This window comes from Echinops telfairi, unplaced genomic scaffold (assembly GCF_000313985.2).
Source record: "Echinops telfairi isolate 266 unplaced genomic scaffold, ASM31398v2 ScPeMD7_7469;HRSCAF=8507_0, whole genome shotgun sequence".
In the NCBI taxonomy this organism is placed as follows: Eukaryota; Metazoa; Chordata; class Mammalia; order Afrosoricida; family Tenrecidae; genus Echinops; species Echinops telfairi.
Genome location: NW_022111372.1, coordinates 50415464 through 50430245, shown reverse-complemented (window position 1 = coordinate 50430245; position 14782 = coordinate 50415464). Strand labels below are relative to the sequence as shown.

Here is a 14782-nt window from a genome sequence, read left to right as displayed (position 1 = left end):
TCATGTCATACCATCATTCTTCATATTATACTATCATTCAACTCAAAAGTTCTCTTAAATAGTGCACATTAGTTTATTTAAAATTCTCATATATCTAAATCCACCTATGTGCAACTTTGTATGAGCATCAATTGCGCCAAAAGGAAGGAATGCATGTCTTCATTTCTACAATTAAGAAGTTTTAAAGTGGTGCCTCATCTGAAAGTTTTTAAAAGTCGGTGACAGAGTTGTGCCCAAAATTTAATTCTGGACTCCCTACACAATACGATTCCAGTGAATGGCAAGACAGAACCAACTAGTAAAAGGCTCTGTGAAAAGTCTACCTTAATGATAAGCAGATTGGAAGGCAGACCAACTCTGAGAATGCAAAAGAAAGCCATAAAGTTATCTTGGCTCTGAAAGTACAGTTAATTAAGTAAGTGCTATTCCTTATAAGTCACTGCTATCTCTGATAAACCTAAGAAGCAAACAAGCAGACAAGAGATAAATGATTGAAAGTCCGAGCCTATTTGTAAAAATGTATGTGTATGTATGTATATATGTATTTAAACATGGATACTAACAAATAAGTCTCATATAAGCCTCCTCCTCAAGGTCTTTTGGAATTAAAAGGCAGAAAACTATGTATCAATAACATCACAGTGGGGTGCTTACCAGGACAAACAGTGATTTCTTCTGCAGAATTCTCTGGCATAAGGACTGAGCTTCTCTTACTGGTTATAGCAGCAATGCTGAAAAAAAAGAACCAAATCCCAAATGAATTCCCAGTAAAATAAATCAGAGCACAGGGCCAAAAGCAACAGTGAGTCATTCACAAAGCCACAGGTAATCTGATACCTGCTGTCAAAACCCACAAAAGCACAACAGGGAAGTAAGAAATCAGTAGTGCACACTCTAGGACAGAAAGAGGGAAAATAAACATGCTTACAACTTCAGTCCCAGTGAAATAGCTGAATGAAAAGAACCCATTTTTCAAGTCGGCACAAAGGAAGGTTGAAGGCTAAAGACCATCTGTGAATAACACAGAAGACAAAGCCTCCACTCAATTGTATGGATGTCGAAAGTATTTTATAACCTCCATCTCAGCCTTCTGAAGACTAGAGATTTGTAAATGCTTAAGAAGGGACATAGAGATTCTCCTGACAACACATCAGCTTTTTCCTTCACCTTGCAGTGAAATTTCCTCTTTTATCTCAAGATTTGCCTTTCTAAGCAACAAAAATAAGCTACAATACCAAGCTGCCCTGAAGCAAACATTGGTCCACACAAGTTGAATCATCTCTTCCAAGCAAATCTTAATTATGAATGGTTTCCTTCATCTGATCTGACCTCTTTTTTCCCTGCCTTGCTCATGGAGTGTAATCTCCTTCTGAACAGAAACACATGGCTGAGAGAGCTGAGCATCTCAACTAGCCCTCCTGCGCTTCATAGAGCTTTACGATTAGTTTGATCAAGTGTCAAGGCTGCAAGAGGACATTTAAAAACACTAATCTTCACATCAACCAAGAACCACTAGGTGAGAAGAGCCACCGCTGATTCATGATAAATAACTAAATCCCGATAGTAGACCACAAGTGATTTCATTCTCTAAATAAAACATCGCAAAGCATTTTCTTTAATAAACCCAAGCCAGACAGAGTTTACTCTGCATGTAACATCAGGGCTCTATTTAAAGGGTTCATCACAAAACAATTAACTGACATTTATAAAATGGGCTAATCAACTTGAAGTCAAACCGCATTGCCTGTGATTCCAACTATCTCTTGGTGACAAAGCATATAATCATTATTAAAGCCTACATCTGCTCTGTACCAAGCTCACCACAATAAAACAGAGAGGCCTCAAGGAAGCAGAAGGCCTATTCCAGTTAAAGGCACTTTCAAAGCTGTCTTAGCGGCAGCAAAATCAAACCAAAACCATATTCTACAGCCTAGAAGGAAATATCTAATAGTATAAAAGACTAAGACCACCACCTAAATTATAGCAAATGGTAACTGTGCCTCCACGTCTCTGTGGAAGATGTTGGTCACTCCACGCAAAATTAAACTTGAAAAATTCCTAAAGGTCAACTACTGGATGAAAGAAAAAAGTGACTGAAAGCCTGATTCAGTTAGCGGTGCAGTTGCAAGCCACCAACCACTATCCATTATTAGAGAAGGCTTCAGAAGGTAAGTAACCCCCATCAATCAATCAGCAAGAATGACAGAGGCAGTGAACAAATGTAACCCTTTAAGGGAAAGATGAGGTATTATCTGATTAAAAGTTATACATACAGATCAGAGAGGGAGGATGATAAGGGTTCTGTGTGCCCTGAATAATCTGAAGACTCCAAGCGGATGTATGTTTTAGAAGCACACATTAAGAGTATGCAGATAAAGTAAGCCGAAGAGGGGAAAAAGGAGAAAGAGAACACAGCGTAGGAGGACTGTAAAGAGCCTTCAAATTAACATAGGAAGGTGGGATAGTTGGTTAAGCAGAGAGCAGTAGCAGGATTCGACTACTTTTGAGGCACAATGTAAATGGAAAGCCTGCTGTGACAAGTGGAATAGATGAGGAAACCTTAAGATCCCTTGCAAACTTAATATTCTAGACTTCTATGAGATGCACATTTGAGAACTGGGAGACAATAACAATTTCTCACAGTCAGAGCTTACAGCGGAGCTAAAAGCTCCCTGGCAAGCTGTCCCTAGACAGTATCACTCCTGTGGTTCATCTCTCTTATGCCGGTACCATCAGAGGAGAATGCTGAACAAAAGCAACATACAATATCTCACCTCTGTGAGGCAGATTCAGAGTTTCCTTCTTCACAAGTTTCTTCAACAAACAGATCTTGAGAAGACTGAAACGAAATAAGTAATATCCTAAATATACAAGCACAGATGAATACGTTTAGTTTACCTTGCTTTAAAAAAAAGTGTTCAATAGTCTACTCAGCAATTAGCAATAAGAATAAAATATTGTGTATAAATCAACATTTTACATAAAACAACACTTTTAATAAAAAGAGCACATGGACCCTATGGAGTCGGACTAGGATATCAATCTCAGCAGAATCACCTACTAATTTTTTAGCTTGGGGAAAATCACCTCTGAATCTGCTTCCTCATTGTAAAATGGGCCTTAATATTGCTTCAGAGGGTGGTTTTATAAGAATTACACAAGACAGTGCATCTAATGCACTTTGTAAAATGCAAGATCTACATCGAGGTTAATTTGTAAAGCAAAGGAATTTAAATTTCAGAAAAGCAATTATAAAACTTTTCTTGTGGAAGAATGAAATAGGAAAGTCCAGATTTCAGAGGGAACAGTGAGTTAGGGCAAACACTGCAAAGCACGAAAGAAGTCCCTCTGAGTACAGCCAAGCCATGACAGAGGGCCACTCAAAAGAGTAGGTTATATAGGGTCCTTTTGCTACAATCTGTCACTATGGTTTTGAAGTCTGGGTGCAGAGATATCTTCTAAGAATAACAAACAGAGACCAGATAAGAAAAAGATTATATTATTTGATTAATGGGATAGTGCTAATGTCAGCTCATTAAATGTAGCTACACAGAAGAGCAACTACATGTAGTCATGTTCAACAGAAAAACCAGCCACTGCTGCTTTAGGGAGACTTCTGGGAAAGTGCTTGTTTCTTCCAGTAGATGAAAACTACTGGCTGAGTATACCTATCTCCCAAAAGAACATAAATAACCTACACACGGTAGGCATCTCTCTACTACTCAAGTAAATCATGAAATATACTAAAAACCAGAAATAGCTGACTTGAGCCTTCAGTCAACGGGAAGATAAAGTTGTACAATGACTGGGAATGTAGCCATTATGAAAAATGAGGGTTGAACAAAACTGTCAAAAGGACTAAAATACAACAGCAATAAATACTTCATCTATTTGTTTGAACTCAGCAGTGACAAGACACAGCTTCAGTCCAGAAATCTCCCCCCAAAGCGGAACAATACTGACACCTAGTGTACATCCAACAGTTTAGAAGCAATCAAAGTGTTATATAAAATACCCCAATTTCTACCTTTTCTGTAGGCTACAGCTTACCTCTCCCAATGAATCGTTTTTTAAAAAAATATTGGGTGCCTATTATGTCAGTCCTAAACGAAATCACTTTACATGCATTATCTCCTTTCATTTCCCGCAAGAACCTTGAAAACTCTCAAACTCATTACCAGCAATTCCAACTCATAATGACCCTACAGGGCAGGAAAGAAGTGGTCCCGTATGTTTTCCGGACTGTGAATCCTTAAGGGAGCAGAAAGACTCATTTTTCCCCTGCGGAGGGATTGGTGGTTTCAAACCTCTGACCTTGCAGTTAGCAGCCAACAGGTATCCCACTATGTCAAAGGGTATAAATTATTGTTATTTTAGAAATGAAGGCGAAACTTTTGAGATGTTAAAACAATTTGCCAAAAATCATTTATTTGTTCAAAAGAGGAACTTTTGACTCCCAAACCCATGCTCTAGCCACTATGACGATAATGTTTTGCTCAAATTAATGTTCTTCCCAACCAATTTCGGCTTAGATTCCCCAAAACAATTGTTCCAAAGGGAATGATTTTCAATTTCTCTAAAAAAGGAAAACCCAGATACAGAATCAACCTATGACCTTGAAAGTGAAAAAAATCATCTGGTCACCCGAGAAAAATGTCCTCCCTGTCGTAGGGCAGTGGGCATTTATCAGGCCTTTCCATCCCTAAACCTCCCATTTTGTGATTACAATTTCAGCTTCCTAGATACCTGCGCATCAGAGGAAGTAGTAATATTAGGCTTTTGTAGAATATTAAAATAAAGAGTAAATTGAGCAAACAGCAATGGAAATACCTGAAACTAATGAAGGTGAACAACGAAAGAGGGTAGGAATTTAACTTTAAATAAAGATGCTGTAGTCTAATCAATGTATTGCTTCTGAATATGCTGGTCACTGAAAATGTTCTCTCCTGGAATAAACTAACAAACCTGGCATTTGACATATAGACTTCGAAGTTTGGTTACTCGATGTCCTCACATACCCACCCAATCTAATCCTGTCTGGGGAACAAACTCCAATACTTGGGACTTTTGAAAAAGTAAAGATCAGACTAAAAAATAGTAACCACATCAATGCACTGGTCCCCTCCACCTTCTGGTCCTAAGGCCTTGTCAAGGTGACCTCTCAACCTCCTGTTAACGATGTCCCTTTTGCTCTGTGAGGCCACAAACTATCTTCATTTGATTCAAAGTTTTATCATCATAAGCTATTTTCACCAAGCTGAATGTTTTTCTACATTTCTATTTCTAGAATCCTCTCATTTGCTAACATTCAATTTTTGTTACTTTCAATAGAAAATATTTAACAAGTATATGGTATTTTTCTACCCTAAATTCTTAAAAACAAAAGATCGAGAGGTAAGATTACACTTGTAAGGTTTCCATTATTTACCTATGCAATTTATTGTTTGTTTTTGGTTTATAAGACTCAGTGAGACAGGTATTCTCAGAACACATTGCTAGAGGAAGTTTTTATAATTTGAACGGTAATTTGGTAAATAGCAGCAAGTTGTGATTTTGCGTGTGTGTGTGTGTGTGTGTGTGTGTGTGTGTGTGGTTTTTTTAAGTGTTCATAAATCTAATCCTATCTGGTTCCCTTATCTCTAAGGAAATGAATTTTAAATAAATAAAAGCTTTATAGAGAATAATGTTTACCATAACCAAAATATACATAAATAGAAACATGGTTTAAAAAACTCTATCTGTAAGCTGGAATATTATGTGATCGTTAAAAATAAACTTATAGGGAATGATGATGGCAACAAATGTGCAAATGTGATTGACACAACTGATGTATGTATGGATTATATAAGAGTTGTACGAGCCCCCAATCAAATGATTTAAAAATAAATAAATAAAAATAAACTTATAGGTTGCTGAGAAAGGGAGGAAGGATGAGGGGATGAAAAAAAAACACAGAGGGTTTAACAGGATATTGCTGTTGATTTCATTTTTTGAGCTAAGTTGTGTAGATGTATATAGTATGTTTCTTTAAAAACAAACAAAACAAAAATCCCTCTACATTCCTTATCCCTCAAAAACAGTGATCTGAGTGGCCTAAAAACAGAGGGAAAGTAAAATTGAAATGGACTTGTAAATCTTTAGTGACAACAAATAAACTTAGTTTTAACATCATGCAAAAAGATTCTATGTTAAATAACAGAGATGATATGTTGCTCTAAAAATACAAATATACCTGATCTAAATTACACAAAATTAAGGAAAAAACGATGAGAGAATACATCAGTTGATGGTAGGATTATGGATGCTTTAAACTTTTCAGCATGCTTTTAACATTTCTATAACTGCTGTTAATGTCCATGGTGGGTACTTACTAAGTTGTCAGCTGGTCTCTTTTAATGATTACTGACGATTGCCCCTTATTCCTCCTACCCCATTGCAGCAACGGGATTACAGCCATTTGTACAATCTGAGATACTCTCCCTTCACATGACAGGGTTGACTGGGCTATGGAAAGCCACTATCCCCAAATGCCTTTTGTGAAAATTTAGAATTGGAATTGAGAAAGAGCAAATCTTTCTGTGTGTAAATTAGCATTTAGGGAGCTGTAAGATTTGGTGTCTTCCCACTATCTTGTATAATAGAGAAGCAAAGGAAGTCAGTCTGCAGGGAGAAATGAAGCAAATGTAATACAGAGATGAGAAAAAGTACAGGTGGCTTTCTAGACCCAATATCTTCTTGCAGGCTTGATTATGAACCAATTTTAGAATTTATAAGGTATTCTGTTTGTTGGCAGTAGCCAAGTACTATCAACTACTAACAGTGGTCGGTTCTTGAAGTTAAGGTGTGTCAAACATAATAAGCCAGTCACCAGGTTTTAGACACTTCTAGGCTGTCCAAAGGCACTGCTTCCAAATCTCAGAACCTGACATAAATCTACACCCTAGCACACTGGCACTATAATCTCCCAAGTTAACAACCTAAATTACGAGAAAAGATTAAATGTTGACTCTTGTGGAGCTAATTAATTCTTTCTCAAGTAAGAAGCATGCCTGGCTTATAAATAACAAACAAACAAAACATATTATTACAAGTAATACCTAGTTTTCCTTTAGAAATGGTGTGTCATATAATTGTTAAGCAAACTATCTTCTGTTCTCATAAAGCAATCTTTCCAAAATGTGAAGAGGGTTAAGAATGATTCCTAAGGAACTCCCAACAAATGACTTTCTAGTGTCCATATCGGCTAAGCATTATACTAAGCCATTAAAACAACAGTTAAAAAGCAGGATTTGTTTATCCCCATGTTTTTATATGAAAACTAGGACTCAGAGAGCTACGTGGCTTGCTAAAAGACACGTAGCTGTTAAAGCATGAAAACCAAAATTCAAACTCCAAAGATATGCTCTCTCCATTATGCTATAACGTTTCTCACAGCCAATTCCTGAACTTATATAAGAGAGACAGAATGAATAAAAGAACAGGAAAATAAAACCAAAACCTCAAAAGTTCAGTAACAGAAAAATAGCAACAACAAAAAATAGGATATTCCTAAAATAAAATACACTTCAGCTCTTTAAAAAGATAGCTTATAAAGAGCATGTGGTTGTTTTTGCAATATTCAGGGGTGGGGTGGGGGGGAGGATATCTTAAAAGGATACAATCATAGCTACATCAGAAAACAAAAACAGAAAAAGCAACCACCACAGAATAAGTGTTCATTTTGCTTAAAAATGTAAAATTTTATATGCATAGAAATATTCATTTGAAATAAATCCACTCAAAATATTGTTGCCTCCCACTTAGTGCTGTTTTTCTTCTTTATACTCTTCTTTATACCATTACAGTTGTTAACATTCAAATTTTGTTACTTTCAATAGAAAATATGTAACAAGTATATGCTATTTTTCTACCCTAAGTTCCTAAAAACAAAAGATCAAGAGGTAAGACTCTGTACTTTCATTTTATGCAGTGATCATGTATTTAATAATCAGGAATGAAAGAGCGAGCAAAGAACAAGCAGGTAAAGTCCTTGATTAGTCTGTGAACAAATGGTCCTTAGATACAGCATCACTGGCCCTTACCTGACCATGACTGGTTGTTGGTTCTTCCTCCAACAAAAGTTTCTCTTTCAAGCTTTTAATTGGACTTTCTTGGAAATCCTTGGGTTTTGAGTGCCAGACAGATGCCCTAGACTCCTGCCTCTCCTCTTTATCTTCATCTCCCATATCTTCTGAGATGCCTTCATTGTTTTCACTAGCCTGATCTCCTTGGCCATATTCATTTTGGGTCACAGAAGGTAAAAGAGGTAACACTGGTTCCCCAAACCCTTTTTTTTTAAGGAGCTGCCTCTGAGCCATTTTAAGACTCTTTTGATAAACCTCTAACTGGCAGAGAATAACCTTGGTATACTGGTTCGGGTCTACTCCAGTAGGGCAAAATGGAATACCCCAGAAGTAATGCACAGTGCTCCCAATGCACTGGACACCTCCAGCATCTGCTGGGACAGGCAGACAGTGCCTAGATGTGGCTCCCCTGCCCTGGGCAGTTTGGAGAAAAGCACAGCCCCTCCCAGTACTTTCCTGTGGCTTTCCACACTGTGTGTGCTCAGCCAAGTGGCCAGTACATCTGTCAAGACACTGAACGTTCTCGTTCTCAAAGACTGGCTGGCTTGATTGGTCCCCGCTTCCTGAGCTGCCAGAGACCGGCTCCTCTTCAGTGTTTTCAGTGTGGTCCCAGGGCTCCTCTCTTTCCTCAGCCTCGTTTCCCTGACTGATATGTGAGCCTTTAAACAGTGATGGAGGTACCGGCTGCCATATGCCTGTAGGTATTTGAGAAAAAGTAGGGCTAAAAGACAAACTGTTTTTATGAAGAGGACTTGATTAGCTATCACTAGGATTACTTAATGTAAGAAAGGCTCTTCTATTAAGTAGAGCCTTCTATTAAGAGGGTTTAACCAAATGTTGGCTTTTCCTTAGAGATAAAAGTATGCTGGATATTTATGAAATCTCAACTACTTTCTGATTTCACCTCTTTCATATCATCAGAGGGATTTGGGGCATCTCTGTACATCAACTCTCAGTCTAACAGCCCTGTGACGTGGTCCTACTTGATGAGTGGAAGGAGTCGGAACAAGGAGACATGCCTTCAGTGGTCCCAGAGTCTGTGGTTTTCTCTTGGTAGGACTGTGAAGACGGTCCAGTGGCAAGAGGTCGAGAGCTGGTAGCAGAGGCATCAGAAGGCCGGCAACTCTGAAACAAGTGATCCCACCCCAGACCAGGTTTATTAATAATTTAACTATTCATGAAGGGCCACAGGAAGAACAGAAAGGGGAAGTCACTGTTCCTAATAGCTGTACCCTTAAAAAAAGGTAGATGATGAATTCAAATGAATCCCACAAATGCATTTGAATTCCTAACATGTGGCAATGCTACGCTAGATCACTACACTAAACCTCTTTCTGGCATAGTTGAGTAGAGTAAGAGAAGGCACAGGGACCGCCACTAGCAAGTATCCTTCACATTTAAAATTATTTCAACTGTACATATTCAAATGATAATTTAACACTATTTAATAGTAAATCCAGAATGCTCCTTAGAAGCAAGGATGGTGATACTTTTGTCTCATGTACTTTGGACATGTTGTCAGGAGAAACCAGTCCATGGAGAAGGACATCTTGTGTAGTGAGGTGGAGGAGCAGCAAAAAACAGGAAGGCTCTCAAAGAGATGGACATGCAGCTGCTGCAACAATGGGCTAAAGCATAGGGACAATTGTGAGGATGGTGCAGGATTAAGCAGTGTGTCATTCTTTTGAACAAACAGAAGCTATGAGTCGGAACTGACTCAACAGTACCTAACAAAAATTCTTTTTTTAGCATATTATTTGGTTATTTTTAAAACTGTCTATCCTAGTAGGAAGCCTTGGTGGCATAGTGGTTACTTGTTGGGCTGTTAACCATAAAACTGTCTATCCTTTCTCTCCATAACCCATGGCTGATTTTCATGCCCTTTGTTCTCACAAAACAGGTGAGGAGGCACTTTTTCTTGCTCCCTTTTGGTTTATTGGTACTCAGTAACTCTTTTCAGAAGCTGCTAATTACTATTGATCTCCTAAGCCATGGTTGAAATTCTATTAGGTAGAGGACAACTGTAATGCAGAATTAATAACAAAACAATTGAAATTGGGTTTAGGAACAATTGAATGCAGACTTAAAAATTATTAAGGGAAAATACTTATTAGCTGAAAACATCAAGAACTACTAGAGCTCGATTTAATACTAAAACACTGCAATAGTAAAAGAATAATGCTGATTAATTTTCACAATTTTTTTAACAGAGCATATTTACATTCAGGCTTTCAGCAATGGCTTTCCTCAGAAGTTCCTCTTCCTCCTCCTCCTGGCTATTCACCTCCCTGGCTTCCTGCTCACTCATTTTGAGAGCCAGAGCAAACTGTTCTTCTTCTGTCATCTCTGTAAGAAAATGAGGTACTGTTGGAATCAACTCAATGGCAGTAGATTCTAAAGCATAGGAAAAGGAGCCCTGTTTAAAGTGCGTAGCTGCTAGCCACAAGGTTGGCAGTTCAAACTCACCAGTCAGTACAAAGGAGAAAGATGCATCAGCCTCGGAAACCCTATTGGGTAGTTCTACTCTGTCCTATTAGATTATTATGAGTCAGAATTGACTTGATGGTAATGGGTTGTGGATTTTGTTTTATTTTGTTTTTTATAAAGTAGTATACAACTTGTGTAAGGCTGATTATGCGGATCATAATTTATGATGATTATAATTAGTATCATGTTAACCTGCCACTGAGATGGACAAAAATGCCACTGAGATGGACAAACAAGCTGTTAACAATTTGGAATGCAAAACTAGAAAATTATGTAATAGGAAAAACTGTCTCATTTCCAGGTATTTAAAATCTCTGAAAGGGAACATTGCATAAATTTTTTTTTTTTTAAGCAGGATAAAGTATGTTCCCACCCAAATCTTTTCCATAGAATGAGTTTGACAGTTTGTTGTCTTTTTCTACCTTGTGGAATAGTTTGTGTAGCATTGGTAACAGCTCTTCACTGAATACTTCGCAGAATCCCCCAGGAAAGCCGTGTGGATCCTGGGCTTTCCTTGGTTGGAAGTTTCTTGATGACCTATACCATTTCTTCATTTGTTATAGGTCTGGTGAGGTTTTCTACATCCCTCTGCATTAATTTGAGGAGATGATGTATTTCTTTACATTTGTCCATCTCTTCTAGGTTATCAAACTTAGAGTACAACGTTCATAGATATTTATTTCTTTTTGGACCTGTTGTGATGTCATTCTTTTCATCTTTAATTCTAGTTATTTGCATCTTTTTCTTTCTTTTCCTTTGTTAAGTTTGCCAGCAGTTTGTTAATGTTATTCATCCTTTCCAAGAACCAATTTCTTCTCATGTTGATTTTTTTCTCTCTTTTTTCCAGTTCATTTCTTTCTGCTCTGATCTTTATGATTTCTTTTCTTCTGTTGTTGGAGAGTTTACACTGTCACCCTTGTTCCAGTTGAAGTATGCTGATTTTGGACTTAAAACTCATTAAAAATATGCATTCTCAAAAAAAGCAATATACCTATGAATTTACCATAGGCAATTGTTAAAAAGATTGTGTTATCCACAAAAAGATGTTCCGTTATACTATCACCTATAAAAACATTACACTAAATGCTTACAAATAATGGTTAATTAACTTTAGGAATTAACAGACTATGATATTATTATCAAAATAATCATGAAGACATGTAAGAATGATAAATAGTATACAATATTCCATTATGTGAAAATGGTGAATGAGATCTGGACATGATCTTAGGGGCCACCATGGTCAATTGGCATAGCACAGTTCACAAAGATAATATTCTACATTCTTACATTGATGAGTGCAATTACGGTCTTAAAAGCTAGTGAGCAGCCATCTAAGGTTCAACTACTGGCCTTTCCCCATCCAGATGAAAGAAGAGTGATGAGAATCATAAGATATTTGGTAACAATTAGTCCAATGGATTAATGGACCATCAGTCTCCACAATCCTTAGATAAGAATTCCGTGGTGCCCAACTCCCACTACCAACTGCTCTGATAAGCTTCACATTCGAAGGTCTTGAATAGTGAGAAAAATTTAGAATGTATATCAAAATCATAAAAAAAAACCAGGCTTACTGGCTGGACAGACTAAAGGCCAAGACCATGGCCCTTTGTCACCCTTCAGGTCTTGAACTGAATTGACTCCCATGTTAGAATAAATAACCATTTAAGATCAAATTGGCAGCATTTCCCTAAGTTCAGAAGGTTAGCAAAAATAGAAACAAGAAACATGGGGAGGAAGGAGAATAAATGATGGTACACTGAGGGGACTGCAATAGATAACAATATGTATATGAATTGTTGAATGTGAAACTGATAATTTGTAAATCTTCACCTAATTCACAATAAAGTTTTAAAAAAAAGTTTGAATGATAGATAAGACAACTAAATATGAGTAACAAAAGATAGAACTAATAACATAATTTAAAGCCTTAATGCAACATAATTTAAAGCCTTAATGCATCAAAGAATTTTATCAGCAAAGTGAAGATAAAGTGTACAGAATGGGAGAAAATATGTGGGAGGGATAAAAAAAGTATCACTACAAAAATCATAGAAGTCTTTAGAAAAACAAAAATTATAAAATATGAAACTTTTATTTCTTGACATATCCTCCCATATAGGTCTAAAAACTTCTGAAAAGTGTTTCCCCATCTCTCTAACCCTTCCTTCAAAAAAGTACCGCAAGAATGCTCTGTAGAAGCAAGGATGGCAAGACCTGATCTGACCTATATTTTGGACATAACAATAATTATGAAGATAGTGAAGGCGCGGGCAATGTTTTGTTCTGCTGAACATAGGGTCACTATGAAATGAAAATGATTTGATGGCACCTAACATGACATTACATAACATCCCTTACTCAAAGAATGGTGTCATCAATTTACACCATGACAAAATAGCAGTTTCGGCATCCTCAAAGGATTCAAATCATGTTCTTTTTAAATATTCTACAAGTTTTGGGGGCGAAAAGTTGTCTAAAGGGTCAAGATCAGGGCTGTGGGACAGATGTGATAGTTTTCCAGTAAAATTCTTGTAGGGCTGCCATTGTTACTGCTTAAGAATGAGCAGGTGCACTTTCATGATGGGAAAAAAATTCCTCAGCCCAATATTCCACAACTTTTCTTTTTCTCACTAATGCAGTTTTCAATTTTCTTAAAATTTCTTCATAATAAGTTCCTGTGGTCATATTTCCTTTGAGAATATCTATCAAGATTACCCCATCCAAGTCCCACCAAACTAGTTACTATAATAATTCTGAGTTGACCCGTCAGCCTTGAATAGTTGAACTAACACAACAGATCCTTTTCAAAAGCCACTGTTCTGATTGGAATTTTTTTTAAAGCACCTTAACAAGACTAAGACAAATGTGTCAGTGAAATTGGCTGTAGCCATTCACTGACTGCAGACCAAGTTTAAACACACTTTGAAATACAACCCTAGTAGCAGTATTTTTTTAATTTACCCTTATATTTTGGATTTATAAATTATGTAAAGGCTTAATATCAAGAATATATAATGAACTTTGACAACTTAGCGATTAAAAAAAAAAAACCCAAAACACACTAAATCAAAAAATGGGCAAAGGACCTGAACAGACATTTCATCAAAGAAGATACACAGATGGACAAACAATCACATGCAAAGATGCTCAGTGTAATTACTCATTATGTAAATGTAAATAAGAACTACAATGAGATAGCACTTCATATCCACCAGGATGGCTATTATGTGAAAAACTGAATATAACCAATATTGGCAAATATGTGAAGAAATTAGAACACTCTCACTCATTGCTGATAGGATTATAAAACTCAGCAGCTGCTATAAAAAAACAGTAAGGCAGTTCCTTAAAAAGTTAAATACAAAATTACTTTATGATCCAGCAACTCCAGTTCTGGGTATATGTCTAAAATAATTGTAAAATGATACTCAGATAAATATGTGTGCAAACATGTTAACTGAAGCACAATATATAATATCTAAAAAGTGTAAACAGTCCCATGTCATCAATGAATTCATAAACAAATTGTGGTATATCCATAGACCATGGAACGTTATCCAGCCATGAGAAGAATGAAGTACTGATACATGCTACAATATATATGAAACTAAAAAAACAGTATTATTGTTAGGTGCCATCAAGTTGGCTCCGACCTTTAGCAACCCTATCCTATGCAGAACAGAATAAACACTGCCCAATCCTAAATCTTCCTCACAAGTGTTCCTATTCTAGAGCCCAATGTTACAGCCACAGTTGTCAATTCATCTCCTTGAAGACCTTCCCCTAAGGGAAAAAAAACCACAAAAATGGTCACAGATTGCATGGTTCCATTTATATGAAATATCCAGAACAGGTATCCATACAGAAGCAACAGAGATGGTGGTTGCCAGGGGTTAAGGAACAAAACAGAAAATAATGGTTTAATGGGTACCATGCTTTCTATGAGATCATGAAAATGTTTAGAACTAGATAGAAGTGGTGGTTGCACCAAACCGAGGCAAAACATTAAGGCATACAACAGAGCAGCAAGGGAAGCAAAGCAATGAAGTTCCTGGGGGTATACCAAAAGTAGACTGTGGAGCCAGGGTGGGGCAGCCCATCAAACACTCCCAAAGGTTAACAAACAGACCTTGAACTACTTATAGGCTTTTCTTTTCATTGTTGTT

At 37.0% G+C, this 14782-nt stretch overlaps 1 protein-coding gene across 1 annotated transcript in view; it reads right to left on the bottom strand.

Moving 5' to 3' along the window:
* The window catches only part of UIMC1 (ubiquitin interaction motif containing 1), a 92683-nt gene that overhangs the window by 52993 nt on the left and 24908 nt on the right, over positions 1-14782 (bottom strand). The window contains exons 3-7 of the mRNA XM_045284687.1: positions 10345-10469; positions 9143-9248; positions 8082-8818; positions 2775-2839; positions 641-731 (exon numbers count right to left, since the gene is read on the bottom strand). Of these exons, the coding sequence (XP_045140622.1) occupies positions 641-731; positions 2775-2839; positions 8082-8818; positions 9143-9248; positions 10345-10469 (1124 nt within the window). The remainder of the gene's footprint in view (positions 1-640; positions 732-2774; positions 2840-8081; positions 8819-9142; positions 9249-10344; positions 10470-14782) is intronic.